This window comes from Neomonachus schauinslandi, chromosome 4, assembly GCF_002201575.2.
Source record: "Neomonachus schauinslandi chromosome 4, ASM220157v2, whole genome shotgun sequence".
NCBI lineage: Eukaryota > Metazoa > Chordata > Mammalia > Carnivora > Phocidae > Neomonachus > Neomonachus schauinslandi.
The window spans coordinates 11,957,356-11,972,814 of NC_058406.1; the positions used below are offsets into that span (position 1 = coordinate 11,957,356).

Genomic DNA, 15,459 nt, shown 5'->3' on the forward strand with positions numbered 1-15,459 from the left:
GACTGCGACTGGGCCAGCCAGCCACTGTTAAACTCTGTGAACCACGGAACACTTGGCGGTCAGAAACTTCCATGGAAACTGGACATCTGAAGCAGACAAAACAGAACTGCTCTGGTTTAAGATGGCGGGGGTTGTGTATCTGGGTTCTCCCCTTCCAGAAGACTCTGGGGACCCCATTTGCAAGCCCCTGGTCTAAACTTTGCACTTTCTGCTCATAACCACGACCCAGCCTAGACCGAGCCAAGGCGAGAAGGGAAGCTCTTCGGGGGCCAAGGGCCTGCAGCCAGTGTTGAGATTCCCCAGGGAAAGGCTATGCGGGGAGGGCAATGGGCGTTGCAGAGGGATAAGGAGGGTGGGGAGCAGGCCATCTAGAGCTCCCCTGAGTGTGGGAAGCTCTGGAATTGCTGCTAGAGTTGTCAGAGGGCCCTGATGTCCCCTCTGAGGATGTTCCGGATGACTGATCACCTCCTACCTGATTAATAAAAATGTCAACATGCATTTCTTCAAGTGGCTGCCTCCTTAGCTTCTGTTTGTTGGGCTGTAGGGAGGAGGGGAGGAGTGAGGGGGGCCCTCCTTCCAGTTCCACCCACCATGCCCCAGCTCCTTGGCTCAACTTCTGCTGGCCGTGGGCAGCTCCTACCTGGCTGGGAGAGCCCCCAGGGCCAGTGCCAGGCAGGCAGGCAGGCTGATTCAGCAGGATGGCTGGCACAGACCCATAGCTCTGCCCCGCTGAGATGGATATCAGGGGATAGGTAGGTCCTATCTCTTCCTTCCCTGGGCTATCTATCTCTTCCATCTCTCAGATGCATGTGGGCTGGGCCCTATTGGCAGAGGTAGGAGATTCTCCAGTGGGACTCATGCCCGGGGCCAGCAGATGATTCCCTTTCATTCCTACCTCTAAACCTAGCAGGTTACCCAGCCTCAGTGTTTTGATTTCAGGAGCCTGAAAATAACACCCCTCTCATCCTACACACTGGTTCTGTCTTGGATTGTGCCCTTTGACACTCACTCACTTATTCACTTTATTTTACCTTTTGTTGTGGACTAAAAGGCAAAAAGTTGCTGCCTATCAGTCATTGACACTTTAGGCTGAATGAACCACAGATGTGTTTCTGGTATTAACCAGGGAGAGGTGAAGACCTGGTCTAATTCCAAAGGGATGCAGGGCTCTAAGCTGGAAGCTGGTCCTGCCCCCAGCACAGGAAGCCAGTGCCCAGGGGGAAGCCCCCACTTTCTGCACCGATTCCCCAGCTGTGCTCATAAGCAGGTAGGGAGACTATTCGGGGCTTCCTTCTGAGTCCTGACTCTTACCCAGAGCTGAGCTGGCCATCAAGCCATTTTCTAGCCAAAAAAGTAAAGACTGTCATTGAATCCAGCAGCCCAGCAGCTCTCCTTGAGAACATCCTTCTCAGACCCTGGGATAGAAGAGCACCAGTCTCAGAGTCCTGCTGAGATCCTTGAACTGCTGGGAGTACACACACTGGGGACTCTGGGGAACAGGTCCTAGTCCCCCACCTGCCTCAGACAGGCAGCATCCCCAGAGAGAAGGGAGGAAGCTTCTATTCAGCACCTTTAGGGGCTGGCTGGGTAGGGTGTGTCCCCGCCATTATCTCTGCTGGGCTGGTGATTAGCCACATTTTCTACAGATGAGAAAACCAAGGCTCAGAGAGAGGTAACATAACCACCCAAGCCACATAGCTGGTGCACGGTGGAGTCGGGATCTGGACCCAAGACCCCTCTCCCCAGAGCCCTTGCTCCTGTCGCTTCAGGTGGCTGAATGCCCCCTCTGGTCTCAGTTTCCCCATCTGACAAGTGAGCCTTCCTACCCCGATGTTCTAAGCTCTTCCTGGCCAGAGAGGGTTTAACTCGAACCACCCACCCCTTTCACAGGCTTTTGCCATGTGATAATAATGACAAGGCCAGTAATAGAATAATGCTGAGCTCCACACTAGAGCTCTGCGCACGTCGTCCCATGTAAGCCCTGCAACAGCATTTTCGGAAGCGCCACGTGAGGCACAGAGCAATGGAGTGGCTCGTCCACAGCCACACAGCCAGGATGTGGTTGAGGCTGGGCTAAATCCAGTCCTGCTTCCACACTCCATGCTCTTAAGAGAAAGGCTGGTGTTTCTCAAAGTTTCTCAAAATGCTTTGGGGTGCTTATAAAAAAAATCCACGTGCCAGGCGGCACCCTCTAACCGGCTGCATCAGACTGGAGGTGGGGCCTGGGAATCTGCATTTTCACCAGCTCCCCCAGCAGGGTAGAGAAGCTCCCCACTAAACTATATCATCTCTGAAAATGCAGGAAAGGGGGTGAGGAGGAGGAGTGTGGAAAGTGAGGAAGGCGCCCAGGTCAATACCCCACATCTTTGCCTCCCCCACGCCCCCAAAGCCCTGATGCCCCAGCCAGGTGCCTGTGGGGACTTGCTCCCTTAGAGGGAGAACCTACTTCCCTCCGTGCTGGGGGCGGAGCAACAGGTTCATATGCAAATGATTGGCTTAGCTCCCGGCTCTGGGAAGGGGCTGGGCTTCCAGGACTGGAGCCAATGAGCTAGCACCCCGGGCTGGAGAGGCGGGGCCGGGGTCTTTTAAACCACACCTCAAGGGATCTGCGGGGCAGTGTTGGGTTTGGTGGCCCCAGCCCAGACCAAGGCCAGCATGTCACTGCAGAGGATCGTGCGTGTGTCCCTGGAGCATGCCACCAGCGCTGTGTGTGTGGCTGGCGTGGAGACCCTCCTGGACATTTATGGGTAAGAGCCAGAGGCCTAGCGGTCTCCAGCTGTGCAGGGCTTCCTTGGGGCTCAAGCCTGGCCCGGTTGCCCTCCCCCAAGCCAGGGGACTTGCAGTGGTTGAGCTCTGGTCCAGGGCCTTCGAGGGTGCTGGTGTCATGGGGGCTTGGGCACATTGGAGGACCCTGCAGGCTGGGTACACAAGAATAGGAAGAGGTGTGTACCCCCAGCCCTGGTCCCCAGCTTATGAACTCTGCAAAGAGCATCAATCATTTCTTTAGAAATCATTTATGTTTATGTAGCACTTCCTATGTGCCAGACACTGTTCTAAGTGTGGCAAGCTTCTTGAATTTAATCCTTGAACTTTAACGCTCCAATTTAACCTTCACAACAACCTATGAGCTAAGTTTGTTGTCAGCTTCATCTCATTTGATGGATGAGGAAACTGGCACAGAGAGGGCAAGCCATTTGCTCAGGTCACACAGTAACTAAGTGTCAATGCCAGGATTCAAACCCATTCATGGTCAAGGGTCTTTTTTTTTTTTTTAAAGATTTTTTATTTATTTATTTGACAGAGAGACACAGTGAGAGAGGAAACACAAGCAGGGGGAGTGGGAGTGGGAGAGGGAGAAGCAGGCTTCCCGCCGAGCAGGGAACCCGATGCGGGGCTCGATCCCCGGATCCTGGGATCATGAACTGAGCTGAAGGCAGACGCTTAACGACTGAGCCACCCAGGCCCCCCATGGTCAAGGGTCTTATGCTTTTAGTTGTCTGCCCCTTAAAGAGGAAGGATTCGGTTTCCTCCCGCCATTCAGAGCCCACATGATATGGCCCTATTGTGTGCCATGACCATATCCTTAAAGCCAGTGGCTGGAGGTAAGGCCCCACCTTCTCTCTCTCCCAGGAAGAAAAGGAGAGTTTAGGCAGGGTTTTAGGAACTGGGCTCTGGGAACCACTGGGGAGCTGGCTAATTAGCTTTTGGGGGAGTCTCCAGGGGACCCAGCTCCAAGGCTGAGCTGAGGATACAGGTAGTCAGGGGACAGGGACGAGAGAAGGCAGAACTGTGTCACCATTCCCTCGTCACCGGTCTCCCACCCTCTCCTCAGACCGGGTTTCGAAACCTCAGCACTACTGATGATAATTCCCCGTTGCGGAGGTTGTGCACTGCGAGATGCTGAGCGGAGCCTTGACTTCTACTCACCAGATGCCTGTGGCACACACCCACTTGTGACAGCCAAAAATGTCTCCAGACATTGCCAAACGTGCCCTGTGGGGGGGAAAAAATCACTCCCAGTTGAGGACCAGTATCCCAGACTAAGACTTTAAAAACTGGAGTGAACTTAGTCGGAAGCAGAGATGGGGTTGGTCCCAGAGCATTAGATAAGAAGGGGTGAGGGGCTGGTCATGGGAGGGAACCAAGTCTGGAGCAGGCCTAGCCCAGCTAGGCACTGGTAGCTAAAGCCTGGTTGACGGTGGGTGGGCAGTGAGAAGTAGGAAGGAGATTTGGAGGAGGGGGCACGGAGGCTGTGCCAGGAGGAGTGACAAGGGAGGAAGGTGTCCATGCTGCCTGGCGCCACCCCCTCCTTCAGTGCTGCATGCCCATAGCCGTGACTCACCTGCGTCAGCTGCCTCATGCCCGTCGGGCAGATGTGCTTCCAGTTTGACCTGCCCCAGGAAACTCAGGGCCGGGTCCTCCCCTGCAGAGCTTCCTTAGAGGATGGAGGACGAATTGGGGCCACCAGAGGCAAAGGCAGCAGTGTCTTGGGGTTATGTGAATGGATGTGCCATGTTGGGGTTCGCAGAGGAGGCTGTTGGGGGGACAGGCACAGGGTGCAGAGCAGAGCCTCAGGCACCCTCAAATGAAGGATTCTTGGGCCTCTATGACCGGACCACCTTGGGGGAGGGGGAGAGCTGCTAGTTCATCCGTTCACACGTTCATCAAGTATTTCTTTGGGGTCTAATGTGGACCGGGCATGGGGACACAATGGTGAACAGGGACGCCTGGTCCCCACTCTCTGAGAATCCTGTCCCTTCAGAGTTCTATCAGAGGCTGGACTACCTCACCCTTTGTGGAAGGATTCCTGTCTTGCGAGGGGAGAGGGACCGGGTTAGCTCTATGGTCCCTTCCAGCTTGGAGATGTCGTGACTCCGCAATCCTAGGTGCTCACACTGTGGGCCAACAAGGGAAAGGAGAATGAGTGTGTTGGCTCAGTCCTGGCGCCGTGACTTAGCCACCGTCAGACTTCGGGAAAGTCATTTAACTTCTTGGAGTCTGTTCCTTCACCTGTAGGATGGACACAGTCCTATCAGCAATGATACTTAGAGACTGCTCCATAGCAGGTGCCGCCCGAAACCTTGATGTTTAGTAACTAATTCTCACAATTCTATGGCGGGGGGGGGGGTGACTGTCATCATCCCCATTTTATAGATGAGAAAACGGAGGAACAGAGAGGTTGAGTAGCTTGCCCCATGTCACACAGCCCATGAGGAGCAGCGGAGCCAGGCTGCAACCCAAACACTTTGACCTTCACTTCAGGGGACTCTAAGGAGGATTGAATGAGATTGTGTGTGTGTAGAGCACATAGGCCATGCCTGGCACGTGGCGGACATTCCATCATGATAACTGCCACCACCACCAGCATCAGCATCATCATCATCATCATCATCATCATCATCATTTTAAGGCTCTGTCCTGGCCCTTTGGACAGCCTCAAGTGTCCCCAAACCTGCCATCCACAAGATGGGCACAACCTCTGAACCCCACTGGGAGAAGGAGGCGATGAGAAAAGAGAAATTAACATAAGCCGAGCAGTCGGGACAGGTTTTCTGGGGGAAGGACACCAGCCAGACCACTGGGGCACTGTCTGTGACGATGGACTAAACCCTGTCTTCTTGCCTTCCATTGAGTTGGAGACAGCCCTGACTTGGTAAGGGGGCTTTGCTTTCCTGAGCAGGGGTTTGTAGGGGGAAAGGGTAGGAAGGGAGACACACGGGTGTGCTGAGCCACACCCTGGGGATGGATGCGCAGCCAGGGTTGAAAACCACTGCCCTAGTTGGACAGGCCAACAACTCCTGTCACCTCTTGCTCAGTGGCGGCAGGTCAATGGAGTGAAAAGGCAGAGGGCACCTGGGGGCTAGGATCCCTGAATTTTAGTCCTAGCTCTGCCATCCTTTTCTATCTCATCTTGAGCCATTTTCTGCTCCTTCCTGGGCCTCAGTTTCCCCTCATGTGGCCTGAAGAGGCTGGCATAGACCAGTGGGTTGCAGGGCTCTCTGCCTGCCTCCACCAGCTTGTGCTATGTATGTTGACCTGCCTGGGCAGACGGGGCCCTGGGAGGCTGATGCATCGTCAACTCTCCTAATGATCTGGGCTTTAGGAAAAGGGTTCATGGGGCCACCGTTTCTCAGGGGCAGAAAGAATGTGAGACTGAGGAGGGACAGTGATCTTCTGAGCCTGGTGATGGTGAGGCCAGAGGACATGGGATCTGGGGACCTCGATGAACAGGGAGGGGCAGCCGGTACTGCCACCCAGAGCCTGAGCTGTCTGGGCCTTGGTTTGCTCTGTCCTCGTGGGCCACGTCGGTGGGGACCATGGTGGTCATCTTGTCAACCTGTCTGTTTTCAGCCACAAAGGCCTTTCCCATCAGTTTTTCAGCTCCGGAATGTCTGGTTTCATTTTCCCAGAGGCCAAGGCCCTGAGCCCGTGAAAGGAGAGGATGGGTTTGGGTTTGCAGGGGAGCAGGGGACAGAGCCGGCTGTGAGTCCCAGCTCTGTCACTGGCCAGCTGTGTGACTCTGGGCAAATCACCTGTCATCTCTGGGCCTGCTCCCTCATCTGTACAGCAGAGATAATAGGACCAACACTGTGTAGCTGTGGGGATACTTTGTCACCATTGTCACTGTCATCATCCTCACCATTGAAGGGGTGACACAGAGCATAAAGGAAGACCTGACTTGTGTTGATTCCTAGGAGAGGCTTGGCTCACCCTGAGTCCTTCCCTCGCTGCCTGGGGAGACAGCCCACCCTTAGCCATGGCTCTCAGACGTCACTGGGCATCAGTGTGGCTTGAAGGACAGGTTCCGGGGACGCTGCCGGCAGCACAGCTCGATCTGGACTCTGCATTTTCAATCGGCAGGTCTGAGGTTGGCCACCGTGAGGGCGCCTAGCTGTCCTGGTTTGCCCAAGACCTGCTGGGTTTTAGCACTGGAAGTCCTATACCCCAGGACACACCCCGTCTCCGGCAAAACAGAACTGTTGGTCACCGTAGCATGCTTTACGCCCCTTCATCATCTAGGCTGGTAGGGCCTCCAGAGCAGCTGGGCCCCCAGGCTGGCCAGAGCTGCTCAGTGCGGAGAAGGGCCTCGGACTCTCCCGTGCGTGGACAGCCTCAGTGGGGGAAAGCCCAAAGTCCCCAGGGCTGGGGCATGGTCTAGAGCAGCATGCTGGCAGCTCAGAGTGGCCTGGCTGGAGGAAACTTTGAACCCTGAGCCTCTGGCTTCTTCCCCTGCTCTCCACAAGATGGGAAATCCAGACCCTCCTGTACCTGATGCAGGCTCTTCTCCCAGCAGCCACCTTTTGATCTTCCTCACAGCTTCCCTGATGGGGCATGAGCACTGGACCGAGAGTCTGGAGCCCTACCTTCTAGTCCCTTCTCTTCTGGGCCTCAGTTTCCCTGGAGTGAAGTGAGGCATGGGTTCAGATGCCTCTAACTTTCACTCGTCTGGAGCGTTTACACACACTGACTCCTTTAATCTTCTCCACTTTATAGACGGAGACACAGAGGCAGAGGGAGGCCAAGTGTCTCTCTCAAGGTCACACACCTAGTCGGTGGTAGGGCTGGGATTTGAACCCAGCCTGCCGGGGCCCAGCACCCACAGGCTTAACCCCTTCACCTCAGCTCCAAGGTGTTGCCCCTCCTGATCAAGAACCTTCTCTGGCTCCCCATCACAGCCTGAGTTTACCCTTGACCTCCTAAGGCTCCCCTATGAAAATGCCTTCCCCTCGGACGTGTCTCCTTGTCCTTGGTTCCCCTGCCTCCCTCCAGGAAGCTGCCCCCAGCCCCCTCAGCCCATCCTCTCAACCTGCCCCCGTCTGCCCATTTCCTGCTTCCTAATTTACTTGAAGAACCCCCTTCCCCCATCTTGGTTGGGTGGTTTTCCAAGCCTTTCCCATTATTACATCTGAGCCTTACAATTGCCCATGAGGTTGACCAAGTGAGTGTCATCATTCCACTTTGTAGGGAGGCTAGGTGATTTATTCACTGTCACCTGTCTAATGTGCGACCCAACCCAGTCTAGAACCTGACTCTTGACTCTGGTCCTGGCACCACTGAGATCTTGGCTTCTTCCCCCCGGGCCTGAAGGGATCTTCATCAGAGATCCCTGGTGCCCCAAACAGGGAGATGCAAGGGAACTGGGCTGAGATACCCCAAACACAGGGGCTGGGGCTGGGGCTGGGGAGCTGGGTGGGGTTCCATACCGGGAGGACCATCAAGTTGCTCACCTCCAGCTCGTGGGCACCCGGGATCCAAGCAGCAACTTGGGGTTGGGGGGAGTTTCATGAGAAGTTTATAAACTTCCTGGGGAGCTGGAGGCCAGATAACTCAGGGAGTGGGGCTGAGGGTGCTCCCTGGGGTGGAGGGGGGCTCTTCATACCCAGTCTATTTCCATGTGTCTGTCTTTCTGGCTCTCCATCTCTCTGGGTTTTTCTATATCTCTTTGTCTCTCTCTGTCTCTGTCTTTTTTTTTTTTTAAAGATTTTATTTATTTATTTGACAGAGAGAGAGACAGCGAGAGAGGGAACACAAGCGGGGGGAGTGGGAGAGGGAGAAGCAGGCTTCCCGCCGAGCAGGGAGCCCGATGTGGGGCTCGATCCCAGGACCCTGGGATCATGACCTGAGCCGAAGGCAGACGCTTAACGACTGAGCCACCCAGGCGCCCCATGTCTCTGTCTTTCTCTGTCGCTGTGCCCGCATACCTCTCTGTCCAGGTTCTTTATGTCCCATGATGGGCTGGCCCACACACACAGAGCACAACAGGACAGAGGGCACCACCAGCCCTGGAAATTACAGGTTTTGGGAATAGGGTTGCCAGATAAAATCCAGGATGCCTAGTTAAATTTGAAATCCAGATAAACAATTAATATATATATATATATTTTTAGTATAAGCATGTCCCAAATATCACATGGGACATCCTTAGACTAAAATAATTATTTGTTGTTTATCTGAAGTCCGAGTCCAACTAGGTGTTCTCTATTTTTGTTTGCTAAATCTAGCAGCCCTGCTTGGGAGGAGAAGCAGGTGGGTCGGCCCCTCCCCGCTGGTGAGGACGCCTGGGAGGGCCACGCCCAGGACTGGGACCCGCCTAATGATGTGGCGCTTGGGTTTGGCTTATTTCTTTATTTATAAAAAAAAAGCCACTTTGAGAAGTATCAGAACCCTGCCGGTGGAGGAGTGAAGAGGGTATATTGAAGGAGGTCTGCTCTCCTCCAAGTGGAGCAGGGAAAGGAAAAGGGCTGGGAGTCGAATCGCCAGCTGTGCAACCTTGGGGAAGTCTCTTGCCCATCCTGAGCCTCTGTTTCCCCATGTGTAAGTGGGAGTAATAATCCCCTCCTCCCAGGGCCACGGGGAGGATGAAATGAATGCTGGTTGGAAGGGCTTAGCCAGGCCTGCCCTGGTGAGCGTGCAGGGGATGGGGGCCTGGGGGGCTCTGATTATTGTGATTACTCTTCGGGAGGTGGTAGGTGAGAATATGGACTCAGGAACCAGAAGGCCTGGGTTGGGATCCCAGTCCTGCCACTTACTAGCTCCGTGACCTTGGACAGTTTAATTAATCTCAGTTTCCCCATCTGTAAAAAGGGAGACAATGGTAGTCTGCGTCTCCTAGGTTTATTGAGAGGGTTACATGATGTAATAGGACCTAAGAACTGCACACAGGACTGGCATATAGCAAAAGCTCGACAAATGTCAGCTCCTGTTATCCCCCAGGCACACGTGTGTGCTGCTTCCTCCAGGAAGACTTCTGGTCCCTCTGGCTCACAGTGGCTTCTCCCTACATGGGATTCCACTGACCACTGACTTCCTGACCGTAAGTCCCATCGGGCTGCCCTGGGCAGGGCTGTTTTTAACTCCCTGGTGGGATGGAAGGTTCTGGGGCAGTGGAGAGAGCAGTGGGGTGTATCTGCCTCAGTCTGGCAATGCTTCTGGGCACAGTGGGCACCCTGGGCACCCCACAGACAATCAGAGGTGTGAACAGACTGACTTCAAACATGACTCCCAGACTAACCGGAGGGGATGGGGAAACGCAGTCCCAGGGCTGAATGACATTGGCTTTTTCACCGTCTAAATAATGCATGGTTGTTTGACTGAATCTGGCCCAGTTTCCCAGGTGACACTGCAGTGCCACAGAGAAGCATGGGCTCTGTGTCAGATGCCGTGCGACCTCGGGCTTGATACTTGATCTCTCTGAGCCTCAGTTTCTCACCTTTGCAATGGAGATGATACCACTTGCTTTGCAGACTGATAAGAATAAAAGGAGCTGGGAAATACAAGGCGCCTGGCACATAGTAGGCCCTCCACGATATTTACTACCCTTCCCTAGGGAAGACCCCAAGAACATCTCGGCCGCTAAAGAAGGATGCACTGGGACTTTGGGGGGAGACTGCTCTTCTTAAAGCCATGCTCAGAACTGCAGTGGGGTCCATTTGCAGGCTGATGTCCACTGAGCTTCTTGTGCCCAGCTCGGCACCGGGGGGTTATAAAGCACTCAACTGGGTCCTAACTTGCAAAGAGCTTGCAGTTTTGTGGGGAGTTAAAATAACTCACAAGGGAAGTGTTAATAAACACAGAACCTTGGAATGTGAGACTGTGTATGCATTTGTGTAGGGTCCAGGCTTCACTCCCAGGAGCTTGCTGTGGGGATCTGAGAGGCTTGGGGTGGTCAGGGAAGGCTTCCTGGAGGAAGCAAGAGTTTGAGCCAAAGCTCAAGCATCTGAACAAGTATTGCCTCCCTCTAGCACTTCCCATGGCTTCTTGTCCTTCCCAGATCGGTACCTGAGGGCACAGAGATGTTCGAGGTCTATGGGACCCCTGGCGTGGACATCTACATCTCTCCTAGTGTGGAGAGGGGCCGGGAGCGCGCGGACACCAGGCGGCGGCACTTTGATACGGGGTTGGAGATCATCGTGGTCATGAACTCTCCCAGCAACGACCTCAATGACAGTCATGTGAGCAGGTCCCCTGGTCTGGGGCGGGGGGGGGGCTTGTGGGGCAGTGATCTAGCTCCACAAGGTCTGGCACCCTCTATTTACCCAGATGGCAGGGTAGCATGATGGGTAAGTACCCGCTCCCGGAACCGGCCAGCCCTGCAACTTACAGACATAAACTGTGTGTCTGCTGGCAAGTCACATCAGCCCTCTGGGCCTCGGTTTCCCCATCTGTAAAATGGGGGTGATCACAGCACCTTTCCTCTTGGTGTTGGTGTGGGGTGGAACATGAGCCAACATTTGCTGCTTTTCTTGTTTCCCAAGACCCCAGTGGAGGGAGGTGTCCCCGCTTTTCTGCAGGCTGAGGGTTGATTAGGTGATCTCTGCCACTCCAAATGGACAGAAAGCAGAGATGGGGGGATGCCAGTGCCTGGGAGACCCCCTTGTACTGGGTGCCTCACCTCCTAATCCACTCTCTCCCTGACCCCCTTCCCTTCTCAGAGGCACGTAACTCCCCCTCCTCACCTCTCTGCTCATTCAGCCACCAAGGGTGAGTTTAACAAGCCCCAGCTGTAGGCAGGGTTCCGACCTCAGGGCAGGGGGCATTAGAAGAGGGTGAAATGGGGTGGCCCTGGAGCTTGGCCCAGGTGATGCCCCCTTAAAGGGGTGAGGGGAAGCAGGCCTTGTCATGTGGGCAGGTTCCCGCTTCATGCCAGGAGCAGTGTTGTAGGAAACTGACCTTTTAAGGACCACTGACCATACGCCACGCCCTGGGCAGCCATGACCTCACACAGCCCTCACAACAGCTCAGAGAGGCAGGGTCTGATCCCCATTCCATAGGTGGGGCCACCAAGGTTCAGAGTAACTGTGTCCAGGCCACAGAGCCAATGAGTTAGAGAGCTAGAATTCTACACAGACCTGGCTGACACCTGGGCGGCAGTTTCCCTTCATCACCCCCTTGTCTTTTCCCATCCGTGTGTCTGAGATGAGCCCCTCCACTAAGCTCTGTGACGCAGGTGGACAGGTAAATGAACTCATTTTACAGAGAAGGAAACTGAGAACGAGAAGGGGGGGGTGGCTTACCCGAAGTCACCCCATCTAGTGAGTAGCAGAGTCGGTGAGGTTCAGGACAGAGTCCCCAGGACAGGGCAAGAGGACCAGCCAGCCAGTAAGGGACCCCTCCTGGGTGCCCTGCCAAGCCAGGGCTGTGTGGATGCCAAAGACCAGAGGGATTGAGGAGGGTCGGAGTGTCTGCCCTTCCTCCACCTTTGGCCTAGATCCGGGTAACTGTATGCCTGAGGCCAGCATCATTGCTCAGGCTTGACAGTTGGGTGTCAGTGATTGCAGGATATAGGGGCTCCCAGCACTGAGGGGTGAATGGCCTCTATAAGATCCTGAGCCTTCTGGCAGAGCTGAGGGACCCCCATCAAGAGGGAACAGGTAAGCGGAGGGCCGTGGGCCAAAGGGGCTTTGATACATGGGCCTTGAACTGTATTCTAATCAGTCACAGTCAGCCCAGCCTTTAACAGCTACTGGGGCTTGCTGTAGCCAAGGACAGCGCTGAGCATGTCACCCGCCTTCCTTCTTTGATGGTCACAGCCTACAATCAACCCTTTGGGGTAGGGACTATTATTATCCCTCTATAGCAGGGGATATTGAGGGCCGGAGAGGACAAGTGACTCTTCCCAGGATAGTCACAGTGGTAGATCCAGAACAGGACCCCAGAGCAGCACCAGCTCACACAGTGCCGCCTGCCCTCTGTTAGCAATAGCCAGCGTGTCTGGGGCCCTGCCCATGGGGTCAGTCTTGTACATGTATTGTTTCTAAGCAGCACTAAAATCCTCTGTGGGCCATAGGGTTTTGTATGTTTGCTGTTCTGCAGATGAGGAATCCAGATAGGTCAGAAAGGTGAGGGACCTTGGCCAAGGTCACAGAACCCAGAGGTGCTGGCCTCAAGTCCAGGCCTGGCTGAATCCCACAGATAAGAGAAGGTCCCTAAACCCTGCCCTGTCAGAGACCTCCTTTTTTAACAAGTGGCAAAGCAGAGATCCAAAGGGGAGCAGGGGTTTGTCCAAATCACACGGTTATCATTGGCAGCCCTGGGACCCAAGTCTCTAGGGAATCCCTCACAAATTGTTCCCATTTTACAGATGGGCCAAGCAAGGCATGGAAAAATAAATGGCACAGAGACTAATGGAAGAGCTGGGTTGGTAAACTCAATTGCAGTGAACAGAGATTCCTGAGACCCTTTCTCTTTCCTGCCAGATCCCCCAAGACCTGTCCTTTGGGGTGGGGGCTATTGACTTCAGCTGGCTTGACTCTGGCCCCATTTCTCTACAGGTGCAGATTTCCTACCACTCCAGCCATGAGCCCCTGCCCCTGGCCTATGCGGTGCTCTACCTCACCTGTGTTGGTAAGTTGGGGGTCATGCTAGGGCTTGGACCAAGGGTGGGGGGTGGTTGGGAATGACAAGGAACAAGAGTCTTTTTATAAACATCAATTCATTTTATTTTAAAAATTAAAATAAGCGTACATTTAAAAAATTCAAGTGGTATAAAGGAGTATATATTGAAAAGTAAACCTCCCTTTCTCCCAACCGAAGACTTCCAGTTCCCCAAGCCCAGCATCCTTCTAGAGATCTACTATGCTTGTGCAGGTGGACACAGGAATACCTGTATACCCCCTTTTGTAAGCAAAGGGAGACATACTCTAGGCCTGGAACTGGACCTTGCTTTTTCCACCTTAAGTTTTTTGTGCCAATTGTCCACAAATTGTATATAAATTCCATGCACGATAACTCAGATTGATTAGTACATTAAAGGAAAAGGTAGATAACATGAATTAACAGATGGGGAATTTCAACAGAGAGCTGAAAACTATAAGGTGTCAAATGGAAATGCTAGAACTAAAAATCATGGTAACAGGTAAAAAAAATGTTCTTGGTGGGTTGTCTTGGTAGACTTGACACAGCTAGAGAGAGGATCAGTGAACTTGAAGATAGGGCAATGATAAATTCGACTGTATTAAATTTTAGAACTTTTATACAACAGAGGACAAGTAAAAAGTCAAACTATGGGGCTGCCTGGCTGGCTCAGTCCACAGAGCAAATGAATCTTGATCTCAGGGTCATGAGTTCAAGCCCCACATTGGGCACAGAGCTTACTTTAAACAAAAAGGGAAGAAAAAGTCAAAATATGAACTGGGAGAAGAAATTTGCAATGTATATGGCTGACTCGGTACATATAGGTTATGGAGAACTCCAATCAATAGGAAAAAAAGACAAACTAATGGAAATAGGCAAAAAATATGAACAAGCAATTCACAGAAGAGAAAGCCCCAGTGATCAGAACCTAAATGGAAAGATGCTTAACTCAGCATTGCCAAGGATGTGGAACTGGGGAGCTCCTTGACGGTGGGTGGGAGTTTGCATGGGTACAAGCACCTGCAGAGCACTTAGCAAGAAAGTTGAAGATGCTCTGTCTGTAGGAGGCATTGTTAGAGGCAAAATGTACATTGTTGGACTTGTGCTGGACTCCTGGGAACCCCATAATGACTTACTCTCTGTCCTCCCCTTGCAGACATTGCTCTGGATTGTGACCTGAACTGTGAGGGCAGGCAGAATAGCAGCTTTGTGGACAAGGTAGGGCGATTCAACCTGGGCCCAGAAAGGGGCATGGAGTTTGGAGTTGACCTAGGCTGGGTTAAGAGGGGCGAGGACATTACAGGTATGCCCCTGCCTCCTAGCTGCTGCTGAGGTCAGGAGAGCCAAATGGGAGCCCGGCATGGCTGGGGATCTTCTTTCACCAGGAGAAAAATTATTATCAAGAATTATCAAATATATACATCCCCAGGCCTGGGCTAGGCCTTGCTTTGTGGGGAAAAGTCCTTCTGGAATTTCAGTCTAGGTTAGGGGTCAGGAAACTTTTTCTGTAAAAGTGAGATAGTAAATATTTTAGGCATTGCAAAGTGTTTCTGTTGCAACTATTCAATTCTGCCATTGTAGTGTGAAAGAGCTATAGTCAATACAATGGATGTGACTATTCCAATAAAACTTTATTTACAAAAACAGGCAGTGGGCCAGAAGTGGCCCCTGGCCCTGGTGTGCCAACCTTCTGATCTAGGTGAAAGGGGAACTCTACCAAGTATGAGACTTTTAAAGAACTTTGGGCTGAACTGTGGTGGCACTGAACGCATTGGGAGTTCAGAGCAGAAGGTCAAGATGGGCTGCATGAGCAAGGAAGACTTCCTTTGAAGTCCACTTGAGCCAGGTTCTAAAGCAATGCAAGAGGGAAGGCATTCCAGGTGGAGGGAAGAGTGGGAGCCAAGGCCTGGAGCCGGGAATGGATCTATAATCAGGAAGTTGCCCATTGAGAAATAGGACATTGGCTGGAGACTCATTGCAGTTGGCCATGAGAGACCTTGGTGTAGTTTCGACTTGCTGGTGTGGGCAATCGGGAGCCATTGCAGTATCTGGTGCAGGAAGTGCTTCTGTGAGAGTGGACTTGTCCTCACAGGGAGGGCAAAGAGG

The 15,459-nt window shown here is 53.2% G+C and overlaps 1 protein-coding gene across 1 annotated transcript in view; it reads left to right on the top strand.

The window, feature by feature from the left end:
• The first annotated feature begins 2,655 nt into the window (after positions 1 to 2,655).
• The window catches only part of PADI3 (peptidyl arginine deiminase 3), a 28,150-nt gene continuing 15,346 nt past the window's right edge, over positions 2,656 to 15,459 (top strand). The window contains exons 1-4 of the mRNA XM_021683497.1: positions 2,656 to 2,747; positions 10,772 to 10,952; positions 13,272 to 13,344; positions 14,510 to 14,571. Coding sequence (XP_021539172.1) covers positions 2,656 to 2,747; positions 10,772 to 10,952; positions 13,272 to 13,344; positions 14,510 to 14,571 — 408 coding nt within the window. The remainder of the gene's footprint in view (positions 2,748 to 10,771; positions 10,953 to 13,271; positions 13,345 to 14,509; positions 14,572 to 15,459) is intronic.